We start from the raw sequence: 15,791 nt of genomic DNA on the forward strand, positions 1-15,791 counted from the left end.
CTTTTGGCAGATGGAGCTTCTAGATTCTTTTCCTCCTGCTTGGCCTGGGGCTGGGGAGGGGACGGAGGCCGGCTCCACTGGCTGAAGACGGCAGGGCTCTGGCTGGCCCCTGACCCTCCAGTTCTGGTCTCTGAGATCTGAAGACGGCAGGGCTCTGGCTGGCCCCTGACCCTCCAGTTCTGGTCTCTGAGATCTGAAGACGGCAGGGCTCTGGCTGGCCCCTGACCCTCCAGTTCTGGTCTCTGAGATCTGAAGACGGCAGGGCTCTGGCCTCTGAGATCTGAAGACGGCAGGGCTCTGGCTGGCCCCTGACCCTCCAGTTCTGGTCTCTGAGATCCTTCGCTGATTTCTGGGGCTGTTTGTTCTTTTATTTTGGTAGAATACACATAAGATAAAATTTACCATCTTAACCATTTTATTTATTTATCGTTATTAAGTTTGGGGGCCACGCCACGCAGCATGCGGGATCTTGGTTCCCCGACCAGATATCGAGCCTGTGGCCCCTGCAGTGGGAGCGCAGAGTCGTAACCACTGGACCGCCAGGGAAGTTCCTTAACCATTTTTAAGTGTACGGTTCAGTGGCATTAAGTACATTCTCAGTATGGTGCAACCGTCACCACCACCTCTGGAACTTTGCATCTTCCCAGACCGAAACCCTCACCTGGAAAGCACTAGCTCCGTCTCCCCATCCTGGGTCGGCGTCAGCGTCAGAGCCAGAGCCAGGCCTCCGGGAGTTTCCCCGGGGCCTGCACTCCGTTCGCCTCCCTGTCACGGGCTAGCGAACGCCATTGCTGGTGCGCGTGTGCTCGTTCAGCTCTGGTGTCCTTGGCGGATCAGAACATGAGTACCTCAGGGGAGAGACCTGCAGCGTGCGCCCTCAGGAGAAAGTTACCTGGATGGCTGGGTGGGTGGGTACCACCTGGCTGGCACTGTGGAAGGAGAGGGGCAGAACCCAGCAGGCTGAAAAGTGCAGCTCTGGGAAACAGGAAGGAACTTTACAAGCCTTTGCCGTAAATGCATTTCCCTCCTGCCTCTTGGGCCAGATCGGATTGATTTTTTTGTTTGTTTTTACGAAAACGTATATTTGTGGAAAAGCTTGAGGTTTTGAGTCGCGCTGTTGGCTGTGGCAGGTGTACGTGGCGGAAGGAGGCTGCTTAGCTTCAGGGGTGCTCCAGGGAGCGGGAGGGCGCGGCAGCGTCCAGGAAGGACGGCGGCCTGACCAGAGCTCGGGACCGCGGCACTGGCCGCGTGGTGCTCCGGGGCTTCCGCGTTGGTCGGGCGATGGGGGGCTTAAGGAGACAGTGGGAAGGGGCTGAACACCCCACCTGGCCCTGCCACCTGCTCCGGGGAGATCGTATAGCTGAGTCTGTGGCCGGGTTCAGGTCGGCTTGTTCTGGCCCAGGCCGTCCAGACGGCTCCTAAGTGGCGGTCCAGCCATTGCTGGGCTCACGGGCCACACCTGGGGGTCTGAGGGGCAGAGAGCAGAGGTGGGAGAGTGATCCCCCTCTTGGAGACCCGATCCAGGGTGGGCTTCTGTCCCGTGCAGCTCCGCTCAATCACGATGACTGGGCCGTGAGGCTGGGCCGTCCGCGGGGGCCGGGGGTTGGATCCGTGGTGGACACTGGCGCCCACAGCCAACTGCTCCGTCCTGGGCCTGGGTGGGCAGGGCTGGGTCACCCGGGCCCGCTTGCTGACCGTGGTGATTGAGGAGCGGAATGGGCAGAGGTGGCTCCAGCCTGGGGACCTCGCCAGGGTTGCCCACGCGATGCTGGTCTCCTCTGGGCAGCGAGCGGGGCTTTCCTGGCCCAGCCCCCTCTCGGGCCCCCGGGGAAGGCTGAGTGGCCCGGTTGCTCAGTGACGAGACCTGAGTTGGGACACACGGCACCTCCCTGGCACCCCCAGACCCCCTCACTTTCTGGGGGCGGGTGAGGTCCCGGCACCCCCTGCACTTCATCAGGATGGGGTCAGCAGCGCGAGACGCGGGGGCGCCCTCGAGTCAGTGAGGGGAGAGGTGGAGCGGCTGCAGACACTTGCGTGACTCGTGCCCCGGGCAACATGGGCGCACCCGGCTGTCTGGGAGGCGGAGGTGGGGGGAGGAGGCTAAGGGAGCTGGACCCCAAAATCAGCCGTGCTGTGTGTTGACTGAAAACATAGCATCTTACAAAGGGGAGAAAGCAAGGCTGGAGAATGTCATGACCTCAGGGCTGGCCCCGTGGCAGGGGCTCTGCAGACACGACGGCCACGCTTGTCAGTGGACAGCGGAGCCGTCGTTAGTCAGGCACGGTGCTCCCGGTACCAGTGACACGTCACGCACTGAGCGAGGTCGCTCGCCCACGCGGGGAGGTGGCAGCCTTGCAGCGGTGACACGCACAGCACCCACGGCAGAGGGGCTCAGGGGGCGATGGTGGGGGGGCGGGGCCGGCTGACCGCGTCCTGTTTCCTCCGCAGCCTGCCTCTTCCGCATCAACGCGCTCTCGCTGGTCTACCTGCTGTTTCTGTTGCTGCTGCCCTGGTTCCCGGGCCCCTCCCGGCACAGCATCCAAGGTAAGGGCGGGCAGGGCTCTGCAGGGGGTGGTGGGGTGACTCGGGGTCTCGGGGCTCTTTGTCCAGCTGCCTGGGGGTGGGGAGCGTTGGGGCCCCGGCAGAACCGGGCAGGGATGGACCTTCTCCGCGGATGAAGAGCCACCAGGGAAGGATGGGTGGTCCTGAGTTTCATTTTTCATGGTGGACCCTTGGCTGGTTTCACAACCTCTTTTCTGACCTCATGTCACAGGGGCCATGATGCAGGAGGCCCCTGGGGCGTCCCCTGGCCGTGGACTGGGCCACCTTCCCGCCGGGTCCCTCCCCCAATCCCCACCCTGTCCCAGCGCCGTCCTTGCGGCCCATCTGAGCGGCTGCGGCCAACCTGAAGTCCAGGTGCCGCGCGGCTCCCCCGCCCCGCCGTGGACTCGGGCTCCATCCACGTGCGCTCGGCGTGCTGCGGGGCCTCGGCTTCCCCCCGGCCACCTCGTCGTCGGGGTAACGGGGTGGCTGGGCGCACGGCGGTCTCCACCTAGTTCTGAGCTCTTGGAGGGCGGCCTCTGTGTCCGCCAGGCAGACGGGTGGGAAGGCCCATCAGGGCGCCTGGGCTCCCAGGACGGTGTGGACGGTGGCGCCCACGGCACGGGCTCGTCCGAGAGGAGCTGGAGCGGAGAGGACCCCTGCGTAGGAGGTGCCCTGCCCCCTGCCCAGCAGAGCACGGGCCCCTGTGAAGGGAGCACAGGCCTGCAGGCGGGTGGCACGGGAAGGGGGCACGGCTGAGGGGTCCCTTCGCGCTGGGGCTCCCACCAGATGCTCTCTGGGTGCTTCTGGATCTGCTGTCGTCCCAGCTTCTCGGTGAGGACAGGTGCCTGGGGACTGCTGTGTGCCTCGTGGGTAGGGAGGCCATTAGGTTTTGGAGGGTGAAGAGAGGCGCCCAGGCTTAAAAGAGGGTCCCCAGGGAGCAAGTTGTCAGGGTGTGACACCCCGTGCCCGGCGGGCCGAGGGTTTGGCCGAGACCCTGGAGGGAGGCATGCCCACGCACTGCCCCCGGGGGGTGCTGGCCACTCTGGGGCCTGGGCATGGCCTGTGGCTGCTGAGACCACCCCACACTGAGCGGCCACACGACACATCCCCACTCACCGTCCAGAGGTCGGAGTCTGGCCCGGGCCTCACGGGGCGAAAGCCCAGGTGTCGCAGGGCTGGTCCCTCCTGGAGCCTCTGGGGAGCACCTGCTTCCTCATCTTTTCCAGCTTCTTGGCCCGGGGTCTCTCCCTCCATTGTCCAGGTTGGCGATGGCCAGTCAATGACAGTCACCCCCTGTCACTCTGACTCTGCCCTCCTGCCCCCTGTCCACAGTTAGGACCTCCCCTTCCAGGGAGACCAGGAGCAGCTCCCTGTTGGAAGTCCAGCTGATTGGCACCGTTGGTTCCCCTTTGCTGTGTCAGGAAGCACTCACAGGGCCCCAGGATTGGGCATGGATTTCCCTGGAGGAGTGTCATTCTGCCTTCTACAGGGTGGCAGGTCACCCCTCCCCGGCCTGTGGCCTCTGGTGGTAACCCCCCCTCATCAGCCTCTCTCCTCACTTGGGGCACTCGTACGGAGCCCTGATCTTGGAGTGTGGGTAGAATTCAGGGAAGGGGCCCCAGCACGGGGGCAGAGCAGGGAGCCACGGGGGACTGCAGGCCAGACCCCTCCCCAGCCGGCTGCCCCAGCTGCCCCCCAGCTCCCAGCTCCCTGGGGAGGGCTGCTGGGCAGAGTCTGCCATCCAGGCCTTCCTCTCCTCTCCGTGGGCCCCGTTCCCGGGCTCAGAGCAGCTTGTTCCGTCAATAGTTCCTGCCCCCTGGCAACTGGGAACACTTGCTTCTAATTGGCAGTGGGGGAAGCACAGGCTCCTGGCCAGGGCAGGAGTCCAGAGTGGGGAAGGGTCAGGGAGTGGAGGGCGAGGCGCTGGGGAGACTTGCCCGCGTGACCTCCATCCGTCCCTCTGTCCAGCCCCAGAGGCCCTTCAGGGACAGGGAGGTTGCCGGGTTTTTCCGGGCAGGAGAGAGGAAAATGTGAGGCCTGCCCGTGCCTGTGCCGCAGCTGGGCCTCGGCGCCGGCAGCAGGTGGAAGGTCTGAGGCTGCGCAGGGTGCCCGTGGGCGCCGATTCCTGGCCCCATCCCCGTGGGGGCGTCAGCCTGACCCCGGCTCCCTGTGCAGGGCGGAGAGGGGTCAGGACCATCACTTTGCCGGGCGATGGGGCGGCGGCCATGGGCCACGTGCCCCGCGCAGGGCGGGGCGGGGCGGGGCTGCAGGTAGACCCGAGGCTCAGCTCCTGGCGACCTGATTAATGTTTAGGGACTCAGGGAGGCCCTGTCCCTGCCTTAGCACAAAACCCAGCCCCGCGGCTGCTCGCGGGAGAGGGTGCACCTGCCCCTGGAGCCCCTCGGCTCTGCTTTCACTCAGGTGCTGTTTGCACGTGGTGGGCCTGGCGGGCGGGTCTGGGTCACCTCGCAGAGCAGTCAGTGCACCGGGAGGCTGCCTGTCTTTGCTGGGTGAGGGGATGAGAGGCTCTGCCATGCCCCCAGACCTGCGCCCTCCTGCCTGTGAGCAGACGACGCCCCGGGGTCGGCAGAGCAGCTGGGACCCCGCTCCCCCCAGCCTCGTGCTCAAACTCTGACGTCCCCCCGTGGGGACCCTGTCCCTCCCTGCCTCACCTCTGCACCGCCCTCGGTGTGACGGGGCCTCGGACGACCGGAGGACGCCCCTTCCCTCATCTCTGCTTGCCCAGATCGCGTCAGGAGGGCGAGGTCTGCAAGCCGCTCACCGTAGCGCCGGAGCCGGGCCCGGGGTGGGCGCTGCACCCGCCAGGGGCCGGGGCTGCCCCAGAACAGGGTCGTGGGAGCGGGGCCTTCGTGGCGGCAGGTGGTGCCGAGGGCAGAGAAGCCCTGGAGCGTTTGCAGGCTGAGCAGCCGCGTCAGGGAGGTTTGGGGCTCAACCCGCTGCCCGCTCTGGGTCAGACAGATGCTCCTTGTACCCGCCACGAGCCTCCCTCTCTTCTGCTCCTGGAGCCACAGCCTCCCAGCCCCACGTCCTGCGTCTCCAGATTCCTGCCTGAGCCTAAAGTCCCTGAGCGGAGCCCCGGCTCCTTCAGGAGGACAGACTTCCGTGTGACCCCTGCCCTGCACGACAGAGGTGGGGTTGCCTGCCCACGAAGGCACGCCCCATCCTTCCGCGGCGCTCCTGTGCTGTGCAGGCCTCACGTGACCGAACGAGTGACCCCAGGTCAAGGAGAGAGGCAGGCGGCACTTCCAGCAAGTGCAGTGTGTGGTCTAGCGCCCATACGCACCCTGCGCGCACCCGCCAATGATGCTCGCTCCTTCTGACACTCAGGGCCGAAGCTCGGAACCCACTGGGGTAGACTCCAGTGGTCGCCTGCCACACCCTTTATCCCTCCTGGGCAATTCAGGAGCCCCACACTGGCTTGACCCCCCTCCCCCTCTGAAATCAGAGCTGCCCTTTGGCCTCACCCAACACTGCTGTCAGCCATCCCTCTATCCTCTCATCATCCAACCATCCTGTAATCCATACATCCTCCCATCCTCCCATCCCCCCATTCATTTATATATCTGTCCTCTAATCCATCCATCCATCCTCCCATCCATCCCTCCTTCCTTCCTTCCATCCATCCATCCTCCCATCCGTTCATTGATTTATCTGTCCTCCAATCCATCCATCCATCCCTCCTCCCAACTATCTATCCTCCCTTCCATCCATCTATCCCTCCTCCCAACTATCTATCCTCCCATCCATCCTCTCATCCATTCATCCATCCCTCCTTCCTTCCATCCATTCTTCCATCCATCCCCCATCCCATCATCCCCCATCCATCCATCCATCTCTCCTCCCAACCATCTCTCCTCCCATCCATCCATCCATCCTCTCATCCATTCATCCATCTATCTCCCATCCATTCCCCCACCTATCCCCCATCATACATCCTCTCATCTACCATTTATCCATCCTTTCTCCCATCTATCCATCCATCCTTCCATCCTCCCATCCATCCATTTATCCTCCCATCCATTTGTTCCCCATCCATCCCCCCATCCCTTCATCCATCCATCCCTCCTGCCATCCATTCATCCATCCATCCATTCATTAATTCCTCCCATACCTCAACTCATCGTGTGAATTCCCAGGGTACAGCCACCTCTCGGAGCCTGAGGCTTTGTTCTGTGGGCAGGAGAGCATCCCAGCTTCGATAAGCAGTGTGGTGGAGCGCTGGGCAGGGCCTTCCCTGGATGGTGCGTGCTTTCAGCCCGCATTGGGCATGAAGCAGCACCCCGCTGCCAGGGCCAAGCAGCAACACAGATGTTTCCTGGATACATGAGCAACACTGAAGGTGGCCCCCCAGCCCGAGAGGGCCTTTCCTTCCTGCACTGGCTCTGCCCCCACTGCTCCACGCCCCAGGAAGGGGGCAAGACCAAGCGCAGGCAGGATGGGTGTACTATATACTCTGCCGATTCCTCGCTGTGCGACTGTGGACAAGTCACTTCACCTCTCTGTGTCCATTTCCCAGTCTGTAAATTGGGGTCATGACAGTGCTGGACCACAGGGCTGTGGTGAGCAGTCAGTGGGACGGTGTAGGAGGGGTGTGCTGCATGAGCTCGCTGCTCACGGCCCCTTAAGACCCTGGGTGCGTGTCTTGGGCTGGTGGACACAGCCTGGCTCAGGGCTGATAGCCAGGGCTGAGTGGCCTTGACCGGTCTGCCCCCTCCCCATCCCCCACTCCAGGCCCGGCTGCGTGCCGGCCTCACCGCTGCCGTCTCCGCCTCCAGGTCACACTGGCCGCCTCCTCCGAGTCCTGCTGGGCTTCAGCCTCCTCTTCCTGGCAGCCCACCTCACCTTCCAGATATGCCTGCATACCATGCCCCACCTGGACCAGCTTCTGGGGCCGAGCTGTGAGTCACCGAAGGGCCAGGAAGGGGGTGCCTGGGGGCAGCAGGCCTGGGGGAGAGCCGACGGCCTCCTGAGCGACTGGAGAGCCTGGGGCGGGCTGGGGAGCCGCACGCTCCTCGGAAAGGTCAGCTCAGCCTCAGGGGCCGCCCTGCCTCACCCAGGCCTGGCCTGATACGGGCCGCCTCTGAGTGCCCGGCCACGGTTTACGTCCAGCCCAAAGGGCCCAGCTCAAGTGCCCCGGTAATAGGTGGCCGTGGGGCTGGGCTGAGCACCGGCCCAGTGCTGGTCCCAGAGCCCAGTGTCCGGGCAGCCCCGGTCTTCTCAGACCCCTGCCTCTCACATCTTCCTCCTGAGCCCTCTGGGGCAGAGAGACTTAGCCGGGGGGCGGGCCCTGGTGTGCCGCCCGCCCGCTGTCCTGCGCCCTTTCACCCCGAGGATGGAATCCCCAGCCGGCGCCCAGCCCTCCCACCTCCACTGACACTAGCGCCCCAGTGTTCAGATGACGGAACCCTGGGCTCCCATCCCCACTGCCCGGTGGGGTCTCCCACCTCCATGCCCTACTGGCTCGTGGCAGGCAGGGTGTCCCACCCCGCTTCCCATTTTCATTCCATGAAGATCGTGCCCCTCCTGCAGTTTAGAAACTGGAGAGAAGTCCGGTGCCTCGAGGGCCCTCTGGTCCTGGCGGCTCTTAGACCAGCCCTCCCCACTCGGGCCCCCAAGGAGCAGCCGGCCTCGGCCGATGGGTCCGAGAGCCCGGCCCAGCCTCCCGGGCCACACAACGCCCAGCTGGGCCATGAAACCCATTCTGCCAGGCAGAACTAATGGGCTTTGATCTGCCCAGCTTTCCCCGGCTGGGCCTCAGTTACCCTACCGGCGGAGGCAGCGTTCTCAAGCACCCCCGGACACCAGGGGTTCCATGGCTCTGGGGCTCCCGAGGCCCCCCTGGCAACACGGAAGGGGTTTCTCAGCACCCACCCGCCTGACCCGGTTCCCCCGTGCCTCTCTCTGCAGGCAGCACCTGGGACACCATCTCCCGACACATAGGGGTCACGAGGTGAGTCCCCCAGCCTCCCTCGGGGATTTCCTGGGCCTCCAGCTCCCGGGGTGCCCCCACTGGCACCTGCCCCCCCTGAGCCGGCCACGGGCTCTCCCCGCCCTCCACAGGCTGGACCTGAAGGACGTGCCCAGCGCCATCCGCCTGGTGGCCCCCGACCTGGGTGTCCTGGCGGCCTCCTCCTTGTGCCTTGGCGTCTGCAGGCGCCGCACGCAGATGGCCCGGCGGAGCCAGCGCGCCCAGGAGCTGGTGAGGGATGGGGGCGCACCTGTGTCCCAGCCATCTGAGGACTATTTTACTTTCTCTTTCTTTCTCCCTCCCTATCTCTTTCTTTCTAAAAATGTGGACGTTTTAGTTGTAAAAGTCCGTATATGCCCATGATGGAGAGACAGCACGGAGGAGGTCAAGTGCACGTCCCCGTGGGGGGTTGCTGGCGATGCAGCGCGTGGTCCTAGCATTGCAGGGACCCCAGGCAGCGTCTGCGCCTTTAGAGCTGCCCCTGGAAGAGGGTCTTCGGGGCCGCAGGGCAGTAGGGAGTCAGCGCTGTTGGAGGATGGTCTGCGCCAGCCGTCAGGGAGCACCTAGGGACCGATGGGTTAATGGACAGACCGACGGATGGACAGACGATGTTTGAGCAGACGTGCCCATGGTGGGGGCGTCGGTGGGCTGTGTCAAGGCAGGGGCTGTGTCGGCTCAGAGGCCTGAAGCAGGGCCCTCTGCCAGAGTCCTCGGGGTCCCCCTGGGCTCTTCCCTCCGTGTCCTCTCCTGTCCCTGCACGAGGGCTCTGGTCTCGCGCCCAGTCTGGGCCCCTCACACTCGGCCTCAGCCTCTGTCCAGTAGGACCTGGTCTCCAGAGCTGGGCTGGGTCTGTGGCCATCCAGGGTCCCTGCCCGGGAGGCCCTGGGGGGCCACAGGCTCACGCCCTTAGCCCCAGTGTCCACTGGTCCAGCAGCTGATGTTTGCGGAAACGAGGGCCTCAGTCCCCAGGGAGGAGGGGACTTCCCACCGCAGGTCGAGGCGGGGCTCGGCCTACAGCTGACCTGCCCATCCCCCGAGTCCTACAGGGCAAGGCTGGCACCTGCATTTCAGAGGGGGAGACGGGGGCCTGGAGGTGGAGTGGCTCTTCTGGGCACTTGTGGGGGTCAAGTGGGGCTGGGACCACCCTGCTGCGTGGGCACTGGCGGGCAGAGGGTCCAGGGAGTCCTCTGGTTTCCTCGTTAGCAGAGCCAGGCCTTCCCGGAACAGCTCCACCGGGAAGGGGCTGGCTTGTTCCCCACGCCTGGGGCGGGCAGGACGGCCCATCACCCCTCGGAGCACAGGGCTGTCCTGGCAGCCCCTGGGGGCTGGACTCTGGCCCCGGGGCGGCTGGTGTAGACAGACCTCAGAGCAAGGCCATGGGGGCCCATCACAGGCGCCCGGAGTTCAAGGCCAGAAGCATCCCCGGCGCCCCTGTGTGGACGCTGCCACCTGGCAGGGCCGCGGCACGCGTGGCTGCACACGATCTGTGTACACGCGCCCGTCCTGACTTGGCACACGTGGGTCCGTGCCTGCCCTGAGGGGGTCACTGGGGCTGTGGTGGGAGGTGCGTCCTGGGGGCCCGGCCGCGGCGGGGCTGGAGCCGGGCCTGGGTGGGCTGGACCGTGCGGGCGGCCCCCAGCAGCTGTCCTTCCGCCCAGCAGCTGCCTCTGCTCTTCCCACTCCCAGAAACGCTCCTTTTCCACGGCAGCTTTCCCAGGGCCGGGGCCAGGCCGTGGGCAGGGTTGGGCTCTGGCCTGGCTGCAGTGCCTTCCGGCAGCTGTGCCCCTGTCCCCCCGTTCCGGCACATAATGGGGGGACCCTGGGTACTGCTCTGGCCCCAGGGCTGGGCCTCTGCCCTGGCCTGTCCCCTCCGCTCCTTCCAGGCACGGCTCAGCGGCACCTCCCTGGAGCCTGCCCCGTGCCCCGCCCTCATCTGACAGGCAGGAAACAGAGAGGTCAGGGGGCTCACCAAGGCGCACAGGCGAGGCCCCTAACCCCCGACTCGAAGCCGGCGTGTGACCGGGGCGCCTGGCCCCTGAGCCCGTGCTCTCAGCCTGGACACCGAGGGCCACCTCCGCCACGGGGCAGGGCATAGGCACGGCGCCCATGTTACAACTGGGGACACGGGGGCCGGGCGTCTGACAAAGAGTCTGTGTTCTTTCTGCCTCCCCCTGGCCTCCCTGGTTCCAGGAAACAGCTCTGTTCTGGGAACCCCTGAGGTGGGACCAGGGCAGCAGGCCCTGGTGGGTCTCTGTGCGCCGCAGGCAGTTGAGGCCGGGAAGGGCCGCCCAGGTGTGCATCTCACTCTCCAGAAGCCCCACCAGGCAGCAGAGCAGGAGCCGGCTGCACCCTGGGCGCTGTCCTCCCTGGCTGTGTGATTTGGGGTCCCCTCCGAGCCTCCGTCTCTGTACTTACGAGGAAGGTGCCGTGAGGCCAAGGATAGGGTATAGAGGTGCCCTGTAACTGTAGAGTGAGATGCACGCGTGGCTGTGCTGTGCGCCGCTTTTCTTTTTCCTAAAAATCCCCACGCGGGCCCTCTCAGGCCAAGGGCACTGGGGACAGATGCAGGAACCTGTGGGCCTGCCCTGTCCTCGGGGTCCCCTGGTGGGGGTGGGGAGTAAAGAGGCCCTTGAGGGGCTCCGGAGCACTGTGAGGTCAGCCTGCTCGGGTCAGTCATTCGAGCGCCAAGCCTTGGCAGGAGCGTGTCTTGCTGTCGCAGTGGGCTGCCTCCAGGGCTGTGAACCCGAGTGAGGCGGTGGGAAGACGGTGGGTGGAGCTGGGCCTGGACGGCAGCACGCGGCCACACTCAGGCTGGTGGCCCCGTGTCCTCGGAGGGCCCGCGGTGGGTGTGGGGAGAGGAGGGTGTGGGGCTGGAGGGGTGGCCCCCTCCCTCCCCTCCCCCTCCCCTCCCTCCCCCCTCCCCCCTCCCTCCCCTCCCCTCCCTCTCCCCCTCCCCCTCCCCTCCCCTCCCCCTCCCTCCCCCCCTCCCCCTCCCTCCCCTCCCCTCCCTCTCCCCCTCCCCCTCCCCTCCCCTCCCCCCCTCCCCCCCTCCCCCTCCCTCCCCACGCACCTGACTTCTGCCCGCCCCGTGACCTTAGCAGGACGATGATGATGGGGATGTGGACGCCAGCTCCCTGGTGGGGCTGCAGGAAGCCCCTGCACTGCCCCGCAAGCGGAAATTGTGGCTGGCCGCCCGGTTCCGGATCACAGCCCACTGGCTGCTGGTGGCCGCTGGGCGGACTCTGGCCGTAGTGCTGCTCGCGCTGGCAGGTACCCCCTGGGCAGGGAGCTGGGACCCCACCACTGGCGGTCACACCGGCAGGGGTCTCGGCAGCCAAGCTCCCCACTGACCCGCGAGACGGCGGTCAGGCTGCCCAGGCCAGGAGTGACCCTGTGTGCCTCTGCCTGGCCTGCAGGCATCGCCCACCCCTCAGCCTTCTCCAGTGTCTACTTCCTGCTCTTCCTGACCATCTGCACCTGGTGGGCCTGCCACTTTCCCATCAGCCCCCTGGGCTTCAGTGCACTCTGTGTCATGGTGGGCTGCTTTGGCACCGGCCATCTCCTCTGCCTCTACTGCTACCAGACGCCCCTCGCCCAGTCCATGCTCCCACCTGCCAGCATCTGGGCCAGGTGAGGGCTCGCCCATGGGGCCCCGGCCCTGCCCGCCTGGCACCCGTGACTTTCTCGCCGCAGTCAGTAACGCACCTTCTGTGGGCAGGGTGTTCGGTCTCAAGGACTTCGTGGCCCCTGCCAACTGCTCCAGCCCCAACGTGCTGGTCCTCAACACCAGCCACGACTGGCCCGTCTACGTGAGCCCCGGCATCTTGCTGCTTCTCTGCTACACCGTGACCTCGCTCCTGAAGCTCCGAGTGCGCCAGCCCGCGGACTGGGTCAGTGCCCAGGCCAGTGCCCTGTGTCCCCCGCACCCCTCGGGCCGGGGTGTGGGGCTGAGCTCTCCCCTCCGGTCTCCCCAGGGGAAGGAGGCGGCCGGGGACGACGAGGAGCGGGAGGTGGAGCTGACCGAGGTGGACCGGTGGCCCCAGGGCCAGGCCAGGGCTGCAGCCACCAAGGAGGAGGAGGCCACCCAGGTGAGGGGTCTGGACTGAGCGGTGGGGCTGCCGCCCCCCTGCCCCCAGGCTCGGCTCATGGGCCTTGGCTTGTCTGCAGCACACGATGCCCGTGCCCGTGCCGCCGGACCCTGAGGACAACTGCATCGTGCACGACCTCACGGGCCACAGCGCTGTCCAGCAGCGGCCCCGTGAGTATGACGCGGCCGCACGGCTGCTGCCCCCTGGTGGCCTCGCCCGGTCGGCCTGTCCCGCTGCGCACCTCTCTGGGGCTGCCCAGGGCGGGCGCGGTAGCTGTGGTGCTCGTGGAACCCGAGACCCTGCCGGGGTCTCCAGTCTCCCCCCTGCCTTCCAGTCCCCAGAGACCTTGACTGCTCTGCCTTGGGCTGCCTCTGCGGCCCTGGGAGCTGTGTAGACAGTGTCCCCAGGGCAGGGCTCTGTGGTGCTTTTTCCTTTTCCTTTTTTTTTGGTACTAAGCCTCGATTTCCATTTTTCAAAGCAGAGGATGAAGCCGCTGGCCTCAGGGGCTGGCATGGGGACATGGGTGCTCACAGAGCTGGAAGGGGATCAGGGCAGTCTCCTCCACCCCATCCCTTCAGAGTCTCGGAAACCAAGGCCCGGAGAGGGGCGAGGACTGGCCAGGGTCCCACAGCACATCGGGAACAGGGTCGGACAGGAGCCCGGGCCCTTTGCCCGTGTCTTCCGCCCCCAGTGCCCCGTGAGCCTGTGCCAGGCGTGGCCCCCCTCCACCTGGGCTGCGGCTCCAGCACGCTGTCTGCATTTTCGGGCCCAGTCGGGTGTGGGCAAGGGGCTCGGGCCTGTTGACGCTGGAGTTTCCCCAGCAGGGGTCTCGCCTCCCTGGTGACCCCTGCCCTCACCCCTCAGCACACCCCAGGCTGACTGGGCTTAAGGAGACGTCTCCGTTGCACGGCCTGGGCCACCTCATCATGGACCAGAGCTACGTCTGTGCCCTCATTGCCATGATGGTAAGGGCGCTGGCCCGGGCCACCCCTCGGGCTGGGGCTTCCCGCGGGCTCCCTCGCGACAGATGGTGTCCCGGTGCCTTGTCGCCATAAGCAGTTGGGGCTGCGACCTGCTAGGCCAAGAGCAGCCCCGGCCAGCCCCCAGGCGCGTGTGTGAGTGCGCGCATACGTGCGGTGGGTGTGTGGGTGTGCCCGGGCCAGCGGGGCAGGTTGGCCTTCCTGTCGGAGCACCGCCCCGGCCCCGGGGGCCCACCGCCTCGTCAGCCTGGGGGAACGGGGTCTGGGCGCCGGGCCGGCTGTCCCACGCAGCCCTGCCCACGCCCCGGCCGTCCAGGTGTGGAGCATCACGTATCACAGCTGGCTGACCTTCGTGCTGCTGCTCTGGGCCTGTCTCATCTGGACCGTTCGCAGCCGCCACCAGACGGCCATGCTCTGCTCGCCGTTCCTCCTGCTCTACGGGCTGGCGCTCTGCAGCCTGCGCTACGTGTGGGCCATGGACCTGCAGCCCGAGCTGCCCACCGCCCTGGGCCCCGTCAGCCTGCGCCAGCTGGGGCTGGAGCACACCCGCTACCCCTGCCTGGACCTGGGCGCCATGGTGAGTCTGCTGCTGCCCCTTGAGCGCCTGTGAGGACGCCACGCTGCCCGTTGTCCAGCTCCCAGTGCCGTGGCGCTCTGGAGCCCGGGGCCCGTGTCTGGTTGTCACCAGGGTCACCCAGCCAGCCCGGAGTAGTTGCTCGAAGAGCGTTTGTTGACTGAACGGGTGATGACCTCGTGTTGCTGGGGGTGCCATCCCATGTGCCTGACATGGGCTCTGTGAGCATCGCACGCGGCCCCTGGGTCTCAGCGAGTGTCTGTGCCTTCGCCGTGTCCCCTTCTGGGACAGGCCATTGCACCCGGACGTCCGTGCTGCTGCCAGTCACGTGTTGGGGGCCTGTGGGTTAGTTATATCTCACTGTGCGAGCCCAGGAGCCTGCAAGTGTGCAAACACCTGTGACCCCGCGTTCATCTGCGGGTCTGTGTGCAAACGGGGTGGTGTGTGAGTGCAGGAGCTGCTGTGTGGGAGCATGTGCGTCTGTGCGTGAACTCGTGCGCGCGTAGGAGAGGCTGAGCTTCTGCCAGCAGGGAGGCTGGCGCATGGGCGCCGGGCGGGCCGCCTTCCCGCTGCGGTCTCACCCCCGGCTCCCGTCTCCTCCGGCCGGGCCCGGCTTTGGGGTACCGGCCCCCACTCAGTGACACTGCCTCCGCCCCCCAGCTGCTGTGCACCCTGACCTTCTGGCTCCTGCTGCGCCAGTTTGTGAAGGAGAAGCTGCTGAAGAGGGCGCGGGACCCCGTGGCGCTGATGGAGGTCACCGTGGCCGCCACAGGTGAGCGGGCAGGGCGGCGGGGGAAGGGGGGGCGCGGGCGCGGCCCCTCCCCCACCCGCCTGGTCCTGAAGCCGCGCCCGCCTCGCCCCACCCTGCCCCGCCCGGCCCGCAGAGCCCGTGCGGACGCGGACGCTGCTTCGGAGCCTGGGGGAGCTGGTCAGGGGCGTGTACGCCAAGTACTGGGTCTACGTGTGCGCCGGCATGTTCGTCGTGGTCAGCTTCGCCGGCCGCCTTGTCGTGTACAAGATCGTCTACATGCTCCTCTTCCTGCTCTGCCTCACCCTCTTCCAGGTACCGGGGGCGGGGCGCGGGGGCACGGGGCGCGGGCGTGCAGGGCCGCGCGGGCTGACCTCACTGCGCCTGGCCGGCCGGCAGGTCTACTACAGCCTGTGGCGGAAGCTGCTCAAGGCGTTCTGGTGGCTGGTGGTGGCCTACACCATGCTGGTGCTGGTGGCCGTCTACACCTTCCAGTTCCAGGACTTCCCCGCCTACTGGCGCAACCTGACCGGCCTCACGGATGAGCAGTGAGTCTGGGGCGCGGTGGGGAGGGGGCTGCGGCTGGCGCGCTGCCGGTACTGACCCCCCCTCCCACACAGGCTGGGGGACCTGGGCCTGGAGCAGTTCAGCGTCTCCGAGCTCTTCTCCAGCATCCTGGTGCCTGGTTTCTTCCTGCTCGCCTGCATCCTGCAGCTGCACTACTTCCACAGGCCCTTCATGCAGCTCACCGACCCCGAGCACCGCCCGCCGCCCAGCGCCCGCACCCTGCGCCGGGCTCACAGGTGCGCCCGTCCTCCCTCCTGGGGCCTGGGGGTCTGCAGAGTGTCCCCTGAACCCGCACAGAGGA

The 15,791-nt window shown here is 66.4% G+C and overlaps 1 protein-coding gene across 1 annotated transcript in view; it reads left to right on the forward strand.

Moving 5' to 3' along the window:
• Positions 1–15,791, forward strand: part of PIEZO1 (piezo type mechanosensitive ion channel component 1 (Er blood group)) — a 55,183-nt gene that overhangs the window by 23,459 nt on the left and 15,933 nt on the right. The window contains exons 2-16 of the mRNA XM_082368513.1: positions 2,449–2,544; positions 7,341–7,463; positions 8,473–8,515; positions 8,626–8,764; positions 11,635–11,803; positions 11,950–12,163; positions 12,252–12,423; positions 12,508–12,621; positions 12,701–12,791; positions 13,486–13,586; positions 13,918–14,178; positions 14,836–14,947; positions 15,060–15,238; positions 15,323–15,471; positions 15,544–15,726. Of these exons, the coding sequence (XP_082224639.1) occupies positions 2,449–2,544; positions 7,341–7,463; positions 8,473–8,515; positions 8,626–8,764; positions 11,635–11,803; positions 11,950–12,163; positions 12,252–12,423; positions 12,508–12,621; positions 12,701–12,791; positions 13,486–13,586; positions 13,918–14,178; positions 14,836–14,947; positions 15,060–15,238; positions 15,323–15,471; positions 15,544–15,726 (2,146 nt within the window). The remainder of the gene's footprint in view (positions 1–2,448; positions 2,545–7,340; positions 7,464–8,472; positions 8,516–8,625; positions 8,765–11,634; positions 11,804–11,949; positions 12,164–12,251; positions 12,424–12,507; positions 12,622–12,700; positions 12,792–13,485; positions 13,587–13,917; positions 14,179–14,835; positions 14,948–15,059; positions 15,239–15,322; positions 15,472–15,543; positions 15,727–15,791) is intronic.

This window comes from Balaenoptera borealis, assembly GCF_965194805.1.
Source record: "Balaenoptera borealis genome assembly, chromosome: 19".
Lineage (NCBI taxonomy): Eukaryota > Metazoa > Chordata > Mammalia > Artiodactyla > Balaenopteridae > Balaenoptera > Balaenoptera borealis.